The 19,154-nt window shown below is 34.9% G+C and overlaps 4 protein-coding genes across 4 annotated transcripts; all 4 read left to right on the top strand.

Moving 5' to 3' along the window:
* Nucleotides 1-4,322: 4,322 nt before the first annotated feature.
* Nucleotides 4,323-5,267, top strand: LOC144851920 (C-X-C chemokine receptor type 4-like). The gene has a single exon (XM_078709581.1). It carries the CDS (start codon nucleotides 4,323-4,325, stop codon nucleotides 5,265-5,267), a length of 945 nt encoding a protein of 314 aa, XP_078565707.1.
* A 610-nt stretch (nucleotides 5,268-5,877) lies between these two features.
* LOC144851913 (neuropeptide Y receptor type 6-like) lies at nucleotides 5,878-6,858 on the top strand. Its single transcript, XM_078709577.1, has one exon. It carries the CDS (start codon nucleotides 5,878-5,880, stop codon nucleotides 6,850-6,852), a length of 975 nt encoding a protein of 324 aa, XP_078565703.1. The 3' UTR covers nucleotides 6,853-6,858.
* A 2,844-nt stretch (nucleotides 6,859-9,702) lies between these two features.
* Nucleotides 9,703-10,803, top strand: LOC144851904 (neuropeptide Y receptor type 6-like). Its single transcript, XM_078709565.1, has one exon. It carries the CDS (start codon nucleotides 9,703-9,705, stop codon nucleotides 10,645-10,647), a length of 945 nt encoding a protein of 314 aa, XP_078565691.1. The 3' UTR covers nucleotides 10,648-10,803.
* Nucleotides 10,804-16,900: 6,097 nt separating this feature from the next.
* Nucleotides 16,901-19,152, top strand: LOC144853486 (uncharacterized). The gene is made up of 2 exons (XM_078711183.1): nucleotides 16,901-17,222; nucleotides 17,637-19,152. Exons 1-2 carry the CDS (start codon nucleotides 17,219-17,221, stop codon nucleotides 18,740-18,742), a joined length of 1,110 nt encoding a protein of 369 aa, XP_078567309.1. The 5' UTR covers nucleotides 16,901-17,218; the 3' UTR covers nucleotides 18,743-19,152.
* The last annotated feature ends 2 nt before the right edge of the window (nucleotides 19,153-19,154 follow it).

Raw genomic sequence — 19,154 nt, 5'->3', positions numbered from 1 at the left:
AATTAATTTGTTTTTAATAACAAAAATATATACCTTTCCACAGCAATATGTAAACTGCAGAATATATACGTTGAGTTTAGCAGCATGATTATTCAAGGCCGTGATTGACGTATTGAGATTGAACAATAGAAAAAATATTGTCTAAAACAACTGGGAAGAGTAATAGGTGCAGGAGCCCCGGATAGCGTTACGAAGTCGTTAACTCTGTCAGCCCATGGTCAGCCCAACTAATGTGTTTTTCCCAAGGACAATTTATCAATAACTAAACTTTGTCACCACCCATAAGTGTGCTGTTCATTTCCTATTGACCAATGAACAACAATGTAACTGGACCTTAGTTTCTTGCTATTCGACCTTGGGTGCAAATTATACAATTAATTGATGTTAAGGCCACTGACTACTCTTTTCTGTATAGAAACACTGAATTGACTGAATAATAAGAAAACCCTACAATAATTTCTACTACTGTACTACTTGATATGGTGTTATACAAGAACTATATGAAAATAATTGAATGTATGGAGAATAAAAAAAAAAGTTAAACGTTATATCTAAAACATCACTTAGATGATATCATTTTCTAAACATTGTTTCATTAGTTATATCACGAAAAAATAAGTTAGTTATAAATAAGTAAGTTATTTCTCCATGAAAGTTTCTCCATTGTTATATTCACATCACATATATTTATATTTGGTTTTACATGTAATATTTCATTAAGAATTTCATTTTCTGACAATGTGATTGAAAAAATAGCCAATTATATTGGCGGCCCTAAACGATGATGTTTACTGTTGGGCCTACAGAAATGATACAAATTCTCAGTTGATATGACACAAAATTTACAGAATTCAGCACTAACAACATACCATATTCTTCAGTTCAGGTCACAAGTTTCAGGGGCGACAATGCAAATCCCGCCAAAATTGTCTTTCTAATATATCTCTGTATTGCCAAGTAACACACGGGAAAAGAACAAATAAAAAACAAAAACCATTCAAAACAGACCTATTTCTGTTTTAAAAAAGATTGAAATGAAATAATTCTTTTTAAACACTGTACTGTTTTGTGATATCCTCCGTTAAAAATACAGTAGAACCTTTTTTCTGAAAGTGTCCCCTTAATAGGGGTTCTACTGCCCCTGGAACACTTCCTAAAAAAACTTGTCCTCTTCATAGAGGTTTCGCAGGAAAAAACTAATACCAATACTGATCTGGACTCGGAAATTTAAAATGTAGCAGACAACGTTTCACCAATGAAAACTTTCAAGACAGACAAAGTATCATAATTATTATGATATCCATTTTTATTTAATAACGATAAATGGATATATTTATTTCGTGTTTTTTGTTATTTTGTGATGGAAAAAATATTGAGTGAACATTGGCACTGAGCTTAAATGTTCCCCGTCCCCTTAATGTCCCCTTTATAGGAGTGTCCCTTCAATAAGGATTGGCTGTTTCGCTCCTTAATAATAAATTATGGTGTCCATCTTATGTCCTCTCAATGTTAATGTACTACACCCGATAATAGAATACACATCTAGCTCGTGTGCACTTTAAAGAACCTAGTACATCTTTCGAGACGAGTAGGGGGTTACCCCGGTGTATTAGTACATCACAGCCACTGATCATAACTGGGCCCTCTGGGAGACCAGTATTTGACTGAAGAGGTTACCCAGTATAAATATATATTTCAATTCAATTCAATTTAATAGAATAACTGTACAGTAGGCTCCCATTTGATGCAATGTGTTACCCAATGTGCTCAATTTGATTGTGCTACCCAATCCATGCTATCCATTTGAAATAATGTACTATCCATTTGAAAGAATGTGCTACACGATAATCCGTAAAGAATAATGTACAGTACAATTATATCCATTTGATTGTGCTACCTAATGTGCTATCCATTTGAAATAATGTGCTACCCGATAATCCTTATAGAATAATGTACAGTACTATATCCATTTGATTGTGCTACCCAATGTGCTATCCATTTGAAATAATGTGCTATCCATTTGAAAGAATGTGCTACCCGATAATCCTTATAGAATAATGTACAGTACTATATCCATTTGATTGTGCTACTCAATGTGCTATCCATTTGAAATAATGTGCTATCCATTTGAAAGAATGTGCTGTCCATTTGAAAGAATGTGCTATCCATTTGAAAGAATGTGCTACCCGATAATCTGCATAGAATGTACAGTACAGTTATATCCATTTGATTGTGCTATCTATTGTGCTACGGCGTTTGAACTAATGTGCTGTCTGTTTGAAATAATTCAGGTTTTTTATTTTGAATATGTTTTGCTATCCATTTTAAACGTGCTAAACAAGTTACATATTTGTTGATATAAGTTTGCCTATTAGTTCTGAAAAGAACTGTTGAGTTGCTCGACGTTTCGATTTACTCCAAAAGCTATTCCATCATGCCGTATTCGGAGAATCGCCCACAAGTGTTTTCTCAGAGCAGGGTATGTTCCGTATGGGGTTCTGTATGCTATTTTCTTTAATAATGTACAAAAAAATGAAATGAATAAGCATATTAATTATCGGTATGTACGGAGAAAGCTCGAGCGGAAGTCAAGAGTTACTTTTGCCAACAAGACGAAGCGCGAAACAAATAAAAACGCAGCGCGAAACATCTGAAATGATATACAATTTCTTAAAACATGAAAACACAGAATATTATATTAATATAACTTTTTAATATTTCCAAAGGCTCGGACATGGAAGAAGGGCCTTAAAAACTGAATTGCTATATGTTAGACCACATTTTCATAACTTTTCAAAACTCATCGAACCCTCTGCTAGTAGGCCTAATAGGAGCGTATCGCCAAATCATTAGAAAAAAAAACATGGCATGAAGATGTAATTAATCAAACAACGGCCAAAGAATACCAACAATTTTAATTTAGGTTTCAATTCTTAATTAATTGGTGGACTAAGCCTAGTTTGAAACTGTAGTGACCATTTATTTTAGAAAGAAAGATAGAAAAATTTGTTTCCATCTCCATGTTAATACCAAGGCACTTTTCAATAAAAAATTCTGGCCTAGTATTCTTGCAAGGTCGTCACAGCTCCAGTTACAAAGGTCGTCACAGCTCCAGTTACAAACGGTGATACAAAGTGTCAATCATTTGACCAGTGAACAGCCCACTGGTAGGATAGTCCTTGAAACCGTCCGTAAAACACATTAATCACTCACATCAGTCATGCCGCTAATGGTTGAAAACCTCACTTTTTGGGGTTTTCAAACGTAACGCTATCCGGGGCTCCTGCGCCTAATGCTTTTCTCTACCCTGGTTTAATAACAAAACATATGATTATCCATGGCAATGTATAATAGTACTAAACCTGAGACAACAATCTCAGATATAACAGTCTGAATAATTTGTCATCAGTTACACAGCTCATATAGATATTATAGTGAATATAATATACTTCTACGACTATTAAACAAATATTAATTCATTTTATATGCAAATTGTAACTCAGCCTCTTTCCAAAATGTCTATAGACCGAAATAGGTTAATATTAATTTCTACAAATAATAAAGCTTCTACTAAAGGCTATTTCTATACTGTAGTAATTTAGGTATACTTATTTCTATATAATTTCAACATTGATTTCTATAATGTTAAAGGTTCTGATACTAACTATCCTAATTTAATTGTAAATTCTGTCTGCTGATTCATTTTCAGAAACCGGATAATTCTCAGAAATTCATAACGGCTAATAGCCTACATTAATTATAGGACATACGCGTATGTAGGCTATTATTATATTAATACTGTTAGGCATATTGTGTTTTTAAAATATGGAATAACTTCAATGTTCCGGAGAATGTCATTTTTGATACTGAGATAGATTATATAAATGTTTTATCTAATAATATATGGAACAAATATACAATTTAAATTTAGTAGTATAAATTATATCATCTGCCGTAAGTACAGCTTACTTACCACGGCGCGTCACCAGTTCATAATCATACCCCGAAGCATAATTGAAAACACGACACCATATCATCCATAAACTACTGTATAAATTATCCACAAATCAAACACCATTATTCTAAAGCACATATGTTTATTGTCAGTATATTTGTTTATTTGCAATCAAACTCAATTATTGATATTAAAGCACAAATTGCAAAATTAGAAAATGTAATAACAGGAACTACTATAGCCTAAAGAAGTATGTACAATTACCAATAACATCGTCAGATATTATAAAACCTCGAGTATTGAAGTTTCCGACGATAGAGCAAAACATTGCTCAATAGACGAACCAAATAGCAAACGTACTGTCATTATGAATGAAACGATTTTGTCAACAGAGGAACTAGACCAATCGTGGCTGATAACGTTACGTTTTGCAGTCATAGGCATTGGGATTGTGTTTAATATTATTGTTACTTTAGTTTTCCTGTACATAAAGATGTACAAGAAGTCTTTACTACATGGCTTAATATTTCAGCAGTCGGTAGTAGATCTATTTGGTTGCTGTATGTTCCTGTTCTTTTACAATCAGGACGCACCAGATGGAACAAGAGGACGTGTCTTCTGCAAAGTTCGAGCGCTCTATTGGTTTCTAGCGTTTTCGTCAACTTACAATCTTGTGATTATTACATTTGAGCGATATATTGCAGTGGTACATCCTATTACGTACAGAAACAGAAACATTGGCAGAAGATCCAATATCTTTTACATGATTCCTTACATTATCGGGTTTTTACTTACCTTCCACTTTGTTATAATTGCTGATGTCAACAAAGAGCTGAAGGGTGAGTGCATGTATGTACCTAGTCTTCTTTCAGGAACAATGATGTTTATTCTAATATACTTCTTCCCGGCTAGTTTTATGATATTCTGCTATTGTCGGATCCTGTTCCGGATACGAAAACGATCTCGGGAGAAGAAGCACAACGCTCCTGGTTTTAGGAAACGACGACCGCAAGTCGCTGTGAAAACAAATCTTGTGTTGACGATGCTAATAGTTGTTGTTGCTTTCATCATCACAATATCGCCAAACACTATTATGTACCTAATTTACAATATCTGCCGGTGCTTCGATTTTAGTAATATTATTGCGCACGAAATAACAGTACTGATTAGCACTTGTAATATGTGTGTTAATCCAATAATCTATGGAGCAAAGATGGAAGATTTCAAAAACGGTGTACGTGAAATTTGGCGTAGAATGCGAGATACAGCTGTGGATACTTCACAAACTACTGCCATGACTTCTATCGTGTAGCCCTAGGTCTTGAAAGCCAACATTATTTCCGAGTTGTTAAAAATATGGCTAAGAAAATAGGCCTACGATGAATATAGGCGAAAATGTAAGACAACAGTACCCACGAAGAGAACAAGTTTAATTTATGAGAAACTATTAATCTACAAAAGAAGTATAAAAGAGAAGATTCTATTTTTAGGCCAATATATACTATCTTGCCAAAAGAACCATTCAGAACAATCTACACAATATATGTCACTGCATTTAATCCGGTTCCGGTGGTGGGAGCCAGGGAAGATGAGGTTTACCACGTCATCGACAACAGTCCTTTCGATACCAAATGCAACCACATTACTTTGATTGTGTAAGATGGCATTAATTAAATACATAATGTAAACAACAGTACACTACAGTTACGCAATAAATTATTCATAGACACTATATTGCTTACTTGTTTATAATGCTAAAAACACGTGTTTGAATATGAATATTTTATGCTACTGACAACAACGTTATGATGTTACGTTTATTGAAAATAATTCATTAACATTAATCAATCATCGAGAAGGAACTGTAAAGTACGCTTCATCACAAGACACTATTAATTATAGCAAGTATACAATTCTCCATCATGAATGAAACGAATTCGTCAACTACCAACGATTCACTGGTGGTACTAGAAGCTCCACGAGATCAATCGTGGCTGATAACATTACGATGTATTGTCGTAAGCATTGGAATCGTGCTTAATGGTGCTGTTATTGTAGTTTTCCTGTACATACAAATGTACAAGAAGTCTTTACTACACGGTTTAATCGTTCAGCAGTCATTTTTAGATCTATTTGTTTGCTGTATGTTCCTGTTCTTTTACAACCAGGACGCACCAGATGGAACAGGAGGACGTGTCTTCTGCAAAGCTCGAGCGCTTTATTGGTTTCTAGCATTTGCGTCCATTTACAATCTTGTGATGATTACTGTTGAGCGATATATTGCAGTGGTACATCCTATTACGTACAGAAACAGAAACATTGGCAGAAGATCCAGGCTCTTTTACACGATTCCTTACATTATCGGGGTTTTACTCTCCTCCCATCTTGCTGTAATTGCTGATGTTAATACAAAGTTGAAGGGTGAATGTATGTACAGCAAAGTAGCAGTTGTTCCTACAACAATAGTTATTTTTCTTCTTGCGTACCTCATCCCGGCTGGCTTTATGATCTTTTGCTACTGGCGAATTCTGTGTAAGTTACGTAGAAAATCTCGACATATTCACCAGGATGCTCGTGGTAAACAGCCATACGTTACCGTGAACAAACGTCTAATGTTTACGATGTTCATTGTTGTCGTTGCCTTCATTATCACGACATCACCACATTCCATTTTGTACTTAACATACGCTATTTGTCAGTGTTTTGATTTTAGCACTATTATTGCGCACGAAATAACCGTACTGATTGCCACTTGTAATATGTGTGTTAATCCAATAATCTATGGAGCAAAGATGGAAGATTTCAAAAACGGCGTACGTGAAATTTGGCGTAGAATGCGAGATACAGCTGTGGATACTTCACATGCGCCTACTATTGCCATGACTTCTATCGTGTAGCCCTAGGTCTTGAAAGCCAGCATTATTTCCGAGCTGTTAAAATTGTTGAGAAAGGCCTACAATGAATATAGGAGAAAATGTGACAACAGTACCCACGAAGAGAACAAGTTTAATTTATGAGAAACTAATAATCTACAAAAGAAGTGTAAAAGAGAAGATTCTATTTTTAGGCCAATATATACTATCTTGCCAAAACAACAATTCAGAACAATCTACACATATGTCACTGCATTTGGTCCGGTTCCGGTGGTGGGAGGCAGGGAATATGAGGTTTACCACGTCATCGACAACATACTTTGATTGCGTAGGATGGCATTAATTAAATACATAATGTAAACAACAATACACTGTTACACATTAAATTAATCATAGACACTATTATTGCCTACTTGTTTATAATGCTAAAAACACGTGTTTGAATATTTTATGCTACCGTGACAACAACAGTATGTATGTTACGTTTATAGAAAATAATTAATTAAACATTAATCAATCATCGAGAAGGAGCTGTAAAGTACGCTTCATTACAAGACACTATTAATTATAGCATAAGTACGTATACAATTTTCCATCATGAATGAAACGAATTCGTCAACTACCAACGATTCACTGGTGGTACTAGAACCTCCACGAGATCAATCGTGGCTGATAACATTACGATTTATTGTCGTAGGCATTGGAATCGTGCTTAATGGTGCTGTTATTGTAGTTTTCCTGTACATAAAGATGTATAAGAAGTCTTTACTACACGGTTTAATCGTTCAGCAGTCTATTGTGGATTTACTCGCCTGCTGTATGTTCCTGCTCTTGTACAACCAAGACGCACCAGATGGAACAGGAGGACGTGTCTTCTGCAAAGCTCGAGCGATCAACTGGTTTCTTGCGTTTACGTCAACTTACAATCTTGTGATTATTACATTTGAGCGATATATTGCAGTGGTACATCCTATTACGTACAGAAACAGAAACATTGGCAGAAGATCCAGGCTCTTTTACACGATTCCTTACATTATCGGGGTTTTACTCTCCTTCCATCTTGCTGTAATTGCTGATGTTAATACAAAGTTGAAGGGTGAATGTATGTACAGCAAAGTAGCAGTTGTTCCTACAACAATAGTTATTTTTCTTCTAACGTACCTCATCCCGGCTGGCTTTATGATCTTTTGCTACTGGCGAATTCTGTGTAAGTTACGTAGAAAATCTCGACATATTCACCAGGATGCTCGTGGTAAACAGCCACACGTCACCGTGAACAAACGTCTTATGTTTACGATGTTTATTGTTGTTATTGCCTTCATTACCACGACATCACCAAATTCCATTTTGTACTTAACATACGCTATCTGTCAGTGTTATGATTTTAGCACTATTATTGCGCACGAAATAACCGTATTGATTGCCACTTGTAATATGTGTGTTAATCCAATAATCTATGGAGTAAAGATGGAAGATTTCAAAAACGGCGTACGTGAAATTTGGCGTAGAATGCGAGAATGTGAGCTGTGGAAAAGGCACTAAAATGCTGTCATGAATTTTCTATTTTAACGTTTAGCTTATTCTATAACTGCTGATAATTTGTAATCAAAAAGGAATAAGAGGGCGATTTTCTTTACTGTAGGCCTATTGTATATTGGGCATGAACTGTAACACAGTTATCGCAGTTTTTCATCTTCAACATTTTATTTATTATATCGTAAACTCATTATTGTAGAAGTATTATAGAGGTTTCTATCGTTTTGGTCCATTGATGTAGAAATAAGTACAATTTAGCCTCACTCTATAGTAGAATCACCTAGTTACATTGATGGCCATCAGTAAGCCAGTAATCCTATAACTGTGCAAAATACCGGGAATCAGCTGAATGTAAATCTAATCTATCCCGGTAATGAATGAAATAAATAGACGCTAACAACAGGTGTCGTTGTACTCAATATACCTTATTTAATATAATGGTCACCTAGGTGTTATAATATAGGCCTAAGCGGAATACAACCCAGAATTATTACAAAATTCACATCAACGCTTTCGATTCGCGTGTGAATAAATCGGCTAGAGTGGAAAACTGGATAAATACCAAACTACTTAAATGACTATCATCGTGTTAATGTTGTAACTAAGTTCATTTTGACTGAAACTAAGTCTAGTTACAATAATGTTATTTAAAAGTATACTTTGGCTTAATAAATACAGGTTTCACTACAACAATAATTTCAAAACACGGGCCAGAGTGTACTGTAGCTTCACTTGATAGAATAGCCATTCACTGTTCGTTTATACCTGGCGTGAAACAAGCTAAGTTTGTTCACTTAAATATTGTAGGTCATTTATAAAAAGTGGGTAAGTAAATTGAATACTATATATTTTTAAAACATGCACAGAATAAAATCTAGACCGTCCGGTGATGATATAGGCACTGATATTAATTAATTAATAAAGATGAAATATGCCAGAATGAGAAGAAGCAGCCCCAGATATGTTACTTTTCACTGATGGAATAAAACCTCGTTTAAATATCGGTTCCACCTATTCATTTTTAAATAATATACTATCTATCAAATTAAATGAGCTATAAGTGCAATCACTGTAGGCCTATATGAAGAAAAGTTCACAATTGTGATGGTCTCTATAATATTTTTACCATACTTGACTTAATGAACTATTATTGCCTACTTGTTCATAATGCTAAAAACACGTGTTTGAATATTTTATGATACTGACAACAACAGTATGTATGTATGTTACGTTTATTGTTTTTATTTAAACATTAATCAATCATCGAGAAGGAGCTGTAAAGTACGCTTTTACAGGACACTATTAATTATAGCATAAGTACGTATACAATTTTCCATCATGAATGAAACGAATTCGTCAACTACCAACGATCCACTGGTGGTACTAGAACCTCCACGAGATCAATCGTGGCTGATAACATTACGATTTATTGTCGTAGGCATTGGAATCGTGCTTAATGGTGCTGTTATTGTAGTTTTCCTGTACATAAAGATGTATAAGAAGTCTTTACTACACGGTTTAATCGTTCAGCAGTCTATTGTGGATTTACTCGCCTGCTGTATGTTCCTGCTCTTGTACAACCAAGACGCACCGGATGGAACAGGAGGACGTGTCTTCTGCAAAGCTCGAGCGATCAACTGGTTTCTTGCGTTTACGTCAACTTACAATCTTGTGATTATTACATTTGAGCGATATATTGCAGTGGTACATCCTATTACGTACAGAAACAGAAACATTGGCAGAAGATCCAGGCTCTTTTACACGATTCCTTACATTATCGGGGTTTTACTCTCCTTCCACCTTGCTGTAATTGCTGATGTTAATACAAAGTTGAAGGGTGAATGTATGTACAGCAAAGTAGCAGTTGTTCCTACAACAATAGTTATTTTTCTTCTAACGTACCTCATCCCGGCTGGCTTTATGATCTTTTGCTACTGGCGAATTCTGTGTAAGCTACGTAGAAAATCTCGACATATTCACCAGGATGCTCGTGGTAAACAGCCACACGTCACCGTGAACAAACGTCTTATGTTTACGATGTTTATTGTTGTTATTGCCTTCATTACCACGACATCACCAAATTCCATTTTGTACTTAACATACGCTATCTGTCAGTGTTATGATTTTAGCACTATTATTGCGCACGAAATAACCGTATTGATTGCCACTTGTAATATGTGTGTTAATCCAATAATCTATGGAGTAAAGATGGAAGATTTCAAAAACGGCGTACGTGAAATTTGGCGTAGAATGCGAGAATGTGAGCTGTGGAAAAGGCACTAAAATGCTGTCATGAATTTTCTATTTTAACGTTTAGCTTATTCTATAACTGCTGATAATTTGTAATCAAAAAGGAATAAGAGGGCGATTTTCTTGTATGTACAGCAAAGTAGCAGTTGTTCCTACAACAATAGTTATTTTTCTTCTAACGTACCTCATCCCGGCTGGCTTTATGATCTTTTGCTACTGGCGAATTCTGTGTAAGCTACGTAGAAAATCTCGACATATTCACCAGCATCCACCATGAATTTTCTATTTTAACGTTTAGCTTATTCTATAACTGCTGATAATTTGTAATCAAAAAGGAATAAGAGGGCGATTTTCTTTACTGTAGGCCTACTGTATATTGGGCATGAACTGTAACACAGTTATCGCAGTTTTTCATCTTCAACATTTTATTTATTATATCGTAAACTCATTATTGTAGAAGTATTATAGAGGTTTCTATCGTTTTGGTCCATTGATGTAGAAATAAGTACAATATAACTAATTTAGCCTCACTCTATAGTAGAATCACCTAGTTACATTGATGGCCATCAGTAAGCCAGTAATCCTATAACTGTGCAAAATACCGGGAATCAGCTGAATGTAAATCTAATCTATCCCGGTAATGAATGAAATAAATAGACGCTAACAGGTGTCGTTGTACTTTGTTTGATAATAGTGCTCAATATACCTTATTTAATATATGGTCACCTAGGTGTTATAATATAGGCCTAAGCGGAATACAACCCAGAATTATTACAAAATTCACATCAACGCTTTCGATTCGCATGTGAATAAATCGGCTAGAGTGGAAAACTGGATAAATACCAAACTACTTAAATGACTATCATCGTGTTAATGTTGTAACTAAGTTCATTTTGACTGAAACTAAGTCTAGTTACAATAATGTTATTTAAAAGTATACTTTGGCTTAATAAATACAGGTTTCACTAAACAGTAATTTCAAAACACGGGCCAGAGTGTATTGTACCTTCACTTGAATATCTATTCACTGTTCGTTTCTACCTGGCGTGTAAACAAAGTTTGTGCACATAAATATTGTAGGTCATTTATAAAAAGTGGGTAAGTAAATTGAATACTATAGTATATATATATATATTATATATTTTTTTTAAACATGCACAGAATAAATTCTAGATCGCCCGGTGATGACATAGGCACTGATATTAATTAATTAATTTGAAATTATAAAAATGATGAAATATACCAGAATTAAAAGAAGCGGCCCCAAATATTTTACTTTTCACTGATGGAATAAAACCTCGTTTAAATATCGGTTCCACCTATTTATTTTTTTTAAAAATAATATACTATTTATCAAATTGAATTGGCCATAAGTGCAATCACTGTATAAGGAGAAAAGTTCATAATTGTGATGTTCCACCTCTATAATATTTTTACCATACTTGACTTAATGAAATGGTTGTTTTAGACTTAGTGATGGACAAACATTAAACTGCTACCACCTCTGGAACTGCAACAAAAGAACTGCATGATGACAAATGGCTGATAACGTTACGTTTTGGAGTCATCGGCATTGGAATTGTGTTTAATATTATTGTTACTTTAGTTTTCCTGTACATAAAGATGTACAAGAAGTCTTTACTACATGGCTTAATATTTCAGCAGTCGGTAGTAGATCTATTTGGTTGCTGTATGTTCCTGTTCTTTTACAATCAGGACGCACCAGATGGAACAGGACGACGTGTCTTTTGCAAAGGTCGAGCGCTTTATTGGTTTGGAGCATTTACGTCCATTTACAATCTTGTGATGATTACTGTTGAGCGTTATATTGCAGTGGTACATCCTATTACGTACAGAAACAGAAAAATTGGCGGAAGATCCAGGCTCTTTTTTTACACAATTCCTTACATTATCGGGTTCTTACTCTGCTTTTCTGTTGTCATAATAGCCGATGCCAATGAAAACCTGAAGGGTGAATGTATGTATATCAAAGCAGCCGTTCTTCCCACCGGAATATTGATATTTCATTTTGTTTTCTTCCTACCAGCTGGTTTTATGATCTGTTGTTACTGTCGAATTCTGTTGAAGTTACGTAGACAATCAGATAATCAGCAGCCTGCTCGTGGTTTTGGTAAAACGCCATACGTCACCGTCAACAAAAATCTAATGTTTACGATGTTTATTGTTGTTGTTGCCTTCATTATCACTACAGCACCAAATTTCATTTTGTACTTAACATACGCTATTTGTCAGTGTTTTGATTATAGCACTATTATTGCGCACGAAATAACCGTGCTGCTTAGTACTAGTAATATGTGTGTTAATCCAATAATCTACGGGGCAAAGATGGAAGATTTCAAAAACGGCGTACGTGAAATTTGGCGTAGAATGCGAGAATGTGAGCTGTTGAAAAGGCACTAAAATGTTGTCATGAATTTTCAATTTATAAAATAACGCTTAGCTTATTATTCTATAACTGCTGGCAATTTGTAATAAAAGGAATAAGAGGGCGATTTTCTTTTGCTGTATATTGGGTATGAACTGTAACACTATCAATTTGGCCTAAAAGTGAATCTCTTGTAAAATCATATTTTTATTTTTCTTTTATTACAGCAAATAATATCGGTTATTATGTATTAAAATTATATGTCGGTGCGTTCGCAATATTGACATTAATACTCGAAACTTTATAGAAACAAGCTTGATTTGAACATTATAAACAATTAAACCTGACTTTTGTTTTAGTTTAAGTTTGATGTCCATCAGTAAGCCAGTATATAACTATGATATTGCACAAAAGATACCGAGAATCGGCTGACTGTAAATCTATATCCTGGTAAATGAATGAAATAAATAACAACAAATTTCGTACATCGTTTGATAATGATTGTTCAATACCTTATATGGTCATCTAACTTTATAGGCCTAGGCGGAACACAAACCAGAATTATTATTGAAACTTTAATAGAAACAAAATGTTTATAATATCGTGTAGATCTTAGTTTTGTAATTATTGTACTTTAACCTTGGCAAGCTCGAAAAAAAATGAGGGAGTAAATTGAAAACAAATTTAAAATACTAATGTTACCTTCGCTTGACAGTTACATTAAAACACTCTAGACAAACTGATAAAAGAATTAAATTTGAAAGAATGCTGTTTATCTAAAGACGACACACGATTTAGGCCAATTTACACAGACGAGCGGTAACGGCAAGCGGAAAACCGCGTAGCTTGTCCCACGTAGAATCTGTATCTATCCTGAGCGGAAACCCTTGTGTGTAAATGGTCATAAGGAATAACATAGATTCTATATTTGTATTACCGTTACCGCCGTTCGTCTGTGTAAATTGGCATTTACGATTATGTCTATATATACTTGACTACGACCTTTATTCCACTATTATTATACTTTACATTAATTTTTCAAATACGAACTTATTAGTTATTTATTTATAGGTGTAGGTTAATATCTGGACAATGCCATTCGTGTGGGTCTGTTAACAGTCACCCGAAATGAAACAGCCACGCAGTTTATTGTCACTAGACATAACACCGTACAAGAATCGACTGAAGAAGATAGCTAATGTTATCTTGGATGTTAGCACCAATTGCGAATGCGCAGCACACCAGAACCAGATATTCATTGAAACTTCAATAGAAACAAAACTGTTAATTTTATTGTGCGTATCTTCGTTACTTGTGAGTTGTCTAACTTCACTAATTAAGCTAGTCAATTGGCTGAATCTGGGGAATTAGGGGAAACCGTACATAGTTTCAAAACACTTGTCTTGAAATTATTACATTCTGTGGATAGTTCCTTGTATTTTCTGTTAACAATACACTCTCAGTGTCTCACAGAGTTAAGTTGAAACAATGGGTGAGTAGGGCTAGACTTGATTTCATTTAAAAGTGATTTAAGTTTTACTTTGCCTTGACCGTTACAATGTTGGTCTCTCTTTGCTTTAGGGTTGAATATTGGTTGATTGCTGTGTGTTAGTTAGTATACGATTCTCAGTGCTGTATCTCCTCATGCTACAGTATTTGAAGGGTTGGTTATGGTCTAATATAGGAGATACATGTAAAAAAACATGTGATGTTGTATTACCAAATATTCCTATATGATAGGCCTACTGGAGAAATATACAGTACCGAGAATCGGTGGGCTTTAGAACAAAATGTGGATCAACTGAATATAATTGACATAGTCCTTAAGTAAGTAATATGAGGAGATATAATTAAGTAGTGTAAATATAAATTAGAAGAAGGATGCGTTTAAAAGAGGTTTAGATTTATGTGTCTTTTGTGCTATTGTCATTTATAATGTGTATATTACAAATAACAGTATTTCTATTGGTTGTTTTAGACTATTTAATGATGGACGAAAATGATACTGCAAGTGGCACTCCTGGAACTGCTGCAACGGAAGAACTGCATGACGAAAGATGGCTGATAATTTTACGTTTTGTACTCATATGCATTGGAATTGTGCTTAATACTGGCGTCATTGTAGTTTTCCTGTACATAAAGATGTACAAGAAGTCTTTACTACATGGCTTAATATTTCAGCAGTCGTTTTTAGATCTATTTGTTTGCTGTATGTTCCTGTTCTTTTACAACCAGGACGCACCAGATGGAACAAGAGCTGGACGAGGCTTCTGCAAAGGTCGAGCGCTTTATTGGTTTGGAGTAATTGCGTCCATCTACAATCTTGTGATGATTACATTTGAGCGATATATTGCAGTGGTACATCCTATTACGTACAGAAACAGAAACATTGGCGGAAGATCCAGGCTCTTCTACACGATTCCTTACATTGTCGGTGTTTTACTCTCCTTCCATCTTGTCGTACTTTCTGAGGTGAATAAACAACAGAAGAGTGAATGTGTTATGTATAGCAAAGAATTCGGTCTTCTTTCCGGAATACTTCTTTTCGTGTTTGTGTTCTTCTTCCCGGTGTGTTTTATGATATTCTGCTATTGTCGAATCGTGTTTCAGATAGGCCTACGTCAAAGATCTCGAGAGAATCGACAACATGCTCCTGGTCTTAGTAGGAAAAAATACGTATCCGTGAAAAGAAATCTTGTATTCACGATGCTAATTGTTGTTGTTGCCTTCATTATCACTACAGCACCAAATTTCATTTTGTACTTAACATACGCTATTTGTCATTGCTTTGATTTCAGCGCTATGATTAAAAACGGAATAACAATACTAATAGGCACTCTTAATATGTGTGTTAATCCAATAATATACGGGGCAAAGATGGAAGATTTCAAAAACGGTGTGCGTGAAATTTGGCGTAAAATGCGAGACGCCAATGGTGAATCTAGTGTTGTCGATACGTCACAAAATATCATTTCAACTGTTTAACTTTTACCTGGTAGCGGATGGATTGGTCCTAGAAACGAAGACGGTGTGTGTCTATTGTTTGACTGAATAACCTGTAAATATACGCGGCAGATGCAGATGCTGTAGGCTACTGAACTAATGTTCTATAATTATATATTTCGCAGTGTATGTTTTAAAATTTTGGGGAAGGGGGAGGGGGTTGTTAGGTGGTACCCGCGTATGCTAGTATAACTGGTCATAAAACCAGATATAGAGTGCTTAGCAATGCGACATACTGTATAATTATTAAAATGCCATATGTAATATTTTAGTATAGGGCGAACTATTTAACGTTGAAAGACAATGCAGATTTACATTAAATAATATTGTCAAATTGTTATTTAAAAAATGCAATTACTATCTTTGTTTTTAAAACATGAGTTTCAGCCACGGTTCTGAATGCTAGATTCATAACAACTTTTACATGTTTACAGAAAAAAACATGAAACTTTAATATTTATTTATTCATTAAACTGTACATCCAATGATAATTGTCTATTTAAATACTAAATCGACTGTGTGAATTAGGCATAGGTATTAACCAACCACATCTTGCCTCTCGTGACTGTGCCACGGGCCGCCGCAACCCTGGATTGAGTTCATCATTAATTAGAGTTTATGACAAGTTTTGCGATGTAATCACCATAGCGCTTTTATGTTAACCTAAATTGTATTAGTTAAAGTTATTATTATAGTATAATCTAAAAACACCGGAAAAATAAAGGGAAATCCCCTTTTGCAATAGGGTACACTTTAAATATGTCTGTCTATTATATCTATTCACTGAGCTTTGTCTTTGTTAACTGTTTGTATGACATTCCAATGCAAAACAAAGCAAACTTAAGCTGTTGTACAAAGAATTCTTCAAAATTAAATACAATAATGTTTTGTCCTTGCCTCATAACCGCAACAGTGACATTCCAATCTAATCTAAGACAATTATAAAATAACTTTCGATGAAAACTATATCAACGCATTCATACAATCAAACATAATACATTCCGTGCTTCTTTTTCTGGCTAGTTTACAATAACGGTGACTTTAGGAGAGACATGCCTGACAGTCCAATCAAAAACAACAACACTTAACGGAAACTTTTCTTTGTACAAACGCATTATAAAATCAAATATAATTTATTACCCCTTATATACTGAGCAGTGTATGATTGTGACTGGAGTTAAATGCACGTACATTTCAAACGAAACTTGAGCTGAAATGGGTAATTATTGATATTTTTTTTTACAGGCTTTTGTATTTCTATAAAATTGGTAACAGCAGGGAAGATTACTCTTCCTCTTCCTTGATAACAGTACTATTTGAGATCATATTGAGGTAACGAAGCAGATAGTTTTACCATGGATTAAATAATTATTTAATCCATGGTTGGACTAGACTGTAACAGAGGTCCCAACGTTAAAAAAAGCGGGAGATCACGCAAAATATCGGTTAACTCCTGCGATTAGCGGGACACTTGGAAGTCTGCTTTAACTTTAGCTAACCAAAAATGCTTCCACTTTAAATTGTATTCTTGCGTCACGACTGTCGCAACCGTCTTGTATCCGTCGAATAATAATAATTTATAATAATTATTTCTTTAACCGTCTAATAGCAAGATTAAATTTATAATTCACAGATTCAATCATGTCAAACGAATCCGTCAACTTCACCATGCCAGTAGATCATCACCACGACCCAGTATGGCTGGTAGCGTTACGTTTTACCGTCGTAGGCATTGGAATCTTTCTTAATATTCTGGTCACTTTAGTATTCGTCTCCATAAAGATGTATAAGAAGTCTTTATTACATGGCTTAATCGTTCAGCAGTCGTTCTTAGATTTATTTGGTTGCTGTACGTTCCTGTTCTTTTACAACCAAGACGCACCAGATGGCGAATACGGAACAGTCTTCTGCAAAGCTCGAACACTGTTTTGGATCATAGCATCAACATCCACATATAACCTGGTGGTGATCACAATTGAACGGTACTTGGCAGTTGTGCATCCAATATGGTATAGATTCAGAAGCGAGGAGAATAAATCTATCTTGTTTTACATAATGTTTTACTTGATACCTTACATTATGGGCACTTTGATTCTTTTCCATCTTGGAATACTCGCAGAAGTAAACGAAGATTCACCAGGCGAGTGTCGCTATAATTACCCAAATCGTACAGTCAGCTACGTCTCTGGTATTTGTATCTTCTTGTTACTATTTTTCGTGCCGTCATCCATAATGATTTACTGCTATGGTGTGGTCATATGGACGGTGCGCAAACACGACATATTTCGGAAGAGTCTTCAGCTACAACAAAACCGCTACCAACAAACACAGAACCCGGAACTGAAGGAACAAAATTCACACGAGCAGAAAAAGTCGAAGCAGAAGTTGGAAAAACGCAATTCCACATCTCATATCTCCATGCACAGAAACCTGATTTTTACAATGCTTTTCGTGGTAATTGGGTTTATTTGCACTAGTTCACCAAACTTTACGCTGTATGTGGTTTATATCATCTGCCAATGTTTCGAATTTAGTACTATCGTTGGACACGAAATAACTGTTCTCATGTACACATCAAATATGTGTATTAACCCAATTATCTATGGCGCTAAGATGAGAGACTTTCGAAACGGCTTGGATCAGATTTGGCGTAAAATACATGGCCTAGCAAGACGAGACTTCCATCCAAATTCATCTCCGCGATCTCAGAGTAGTGGAGTGACTACCTCATCCTGTTGATACAGTACACGATTATCTGGCTAACCGTATAATGCAGCAGTAGTTCTGCTTAAAACTTTAAATTATTTAACCCGTACCAACGAAACGGATTGACTGTACCATTTTTTATATATAGTACACGTTTCCCGTTTTGTTACTTTTAAATCTGGTGATCTACTAAGTACATTTCACAGTCATCGTCGTACAATGGTACCGGTCGACGTCATGATTTTTCAGAAAAGGTGCGATATGTTATTGAGCCTTAAAATTAGTCTATGGTTTTTTTCAAATTCCAACGAATTTTCAACTATTATACAATTACTATTTATCCGGTTGGATAATTAACCAACCGTTATTATTGTTAGTTTAATGTAAAAATCTCAGCGCTTATTAAAATTAACATTATATTTTACTTAACTTATAGTATTTACAG

Source organism: Antedon bifida, chromosome 1 (genome assembly GCF_963402885.1).
Source record: "Antedon bifida chromosome 1, ecAntBifi1.1, whole genome shotgun sequence".
NCBI classification, from domain to species: Eukaryota; Metazoa; Echinodermata; class Crinoidea; order Comatulida; family Antedonidae; genus Antedon; species Antedon bifida.
This window is presented reverse-complemented; position numbering and strand designations above follow the sequence as displayed.

Excerpts from the sequence above, each read along its gene's own strand:
- LOC144851920 (XM_078709581.1), top strand. The coding sequence starts at position 4,323 with ATGAATGAAACGATTTTGTCAACAGAGGAACTAGACCAATCGTGGCTG.
- LOC144851913 (XM_078709577.1), top strand. The coding sequence starts at position 5,878 with ATGAATGAAACGAATTCGTCAACTACCAACGATTCACTGGTGGTACTA.
- LOC144851904 (XM_078709565.1), top strand. The coding sequence starts at position 9,703 with ATGAATGAAACGAATTCGTCAACTACCAACGATCCACTGGTGGTACTA.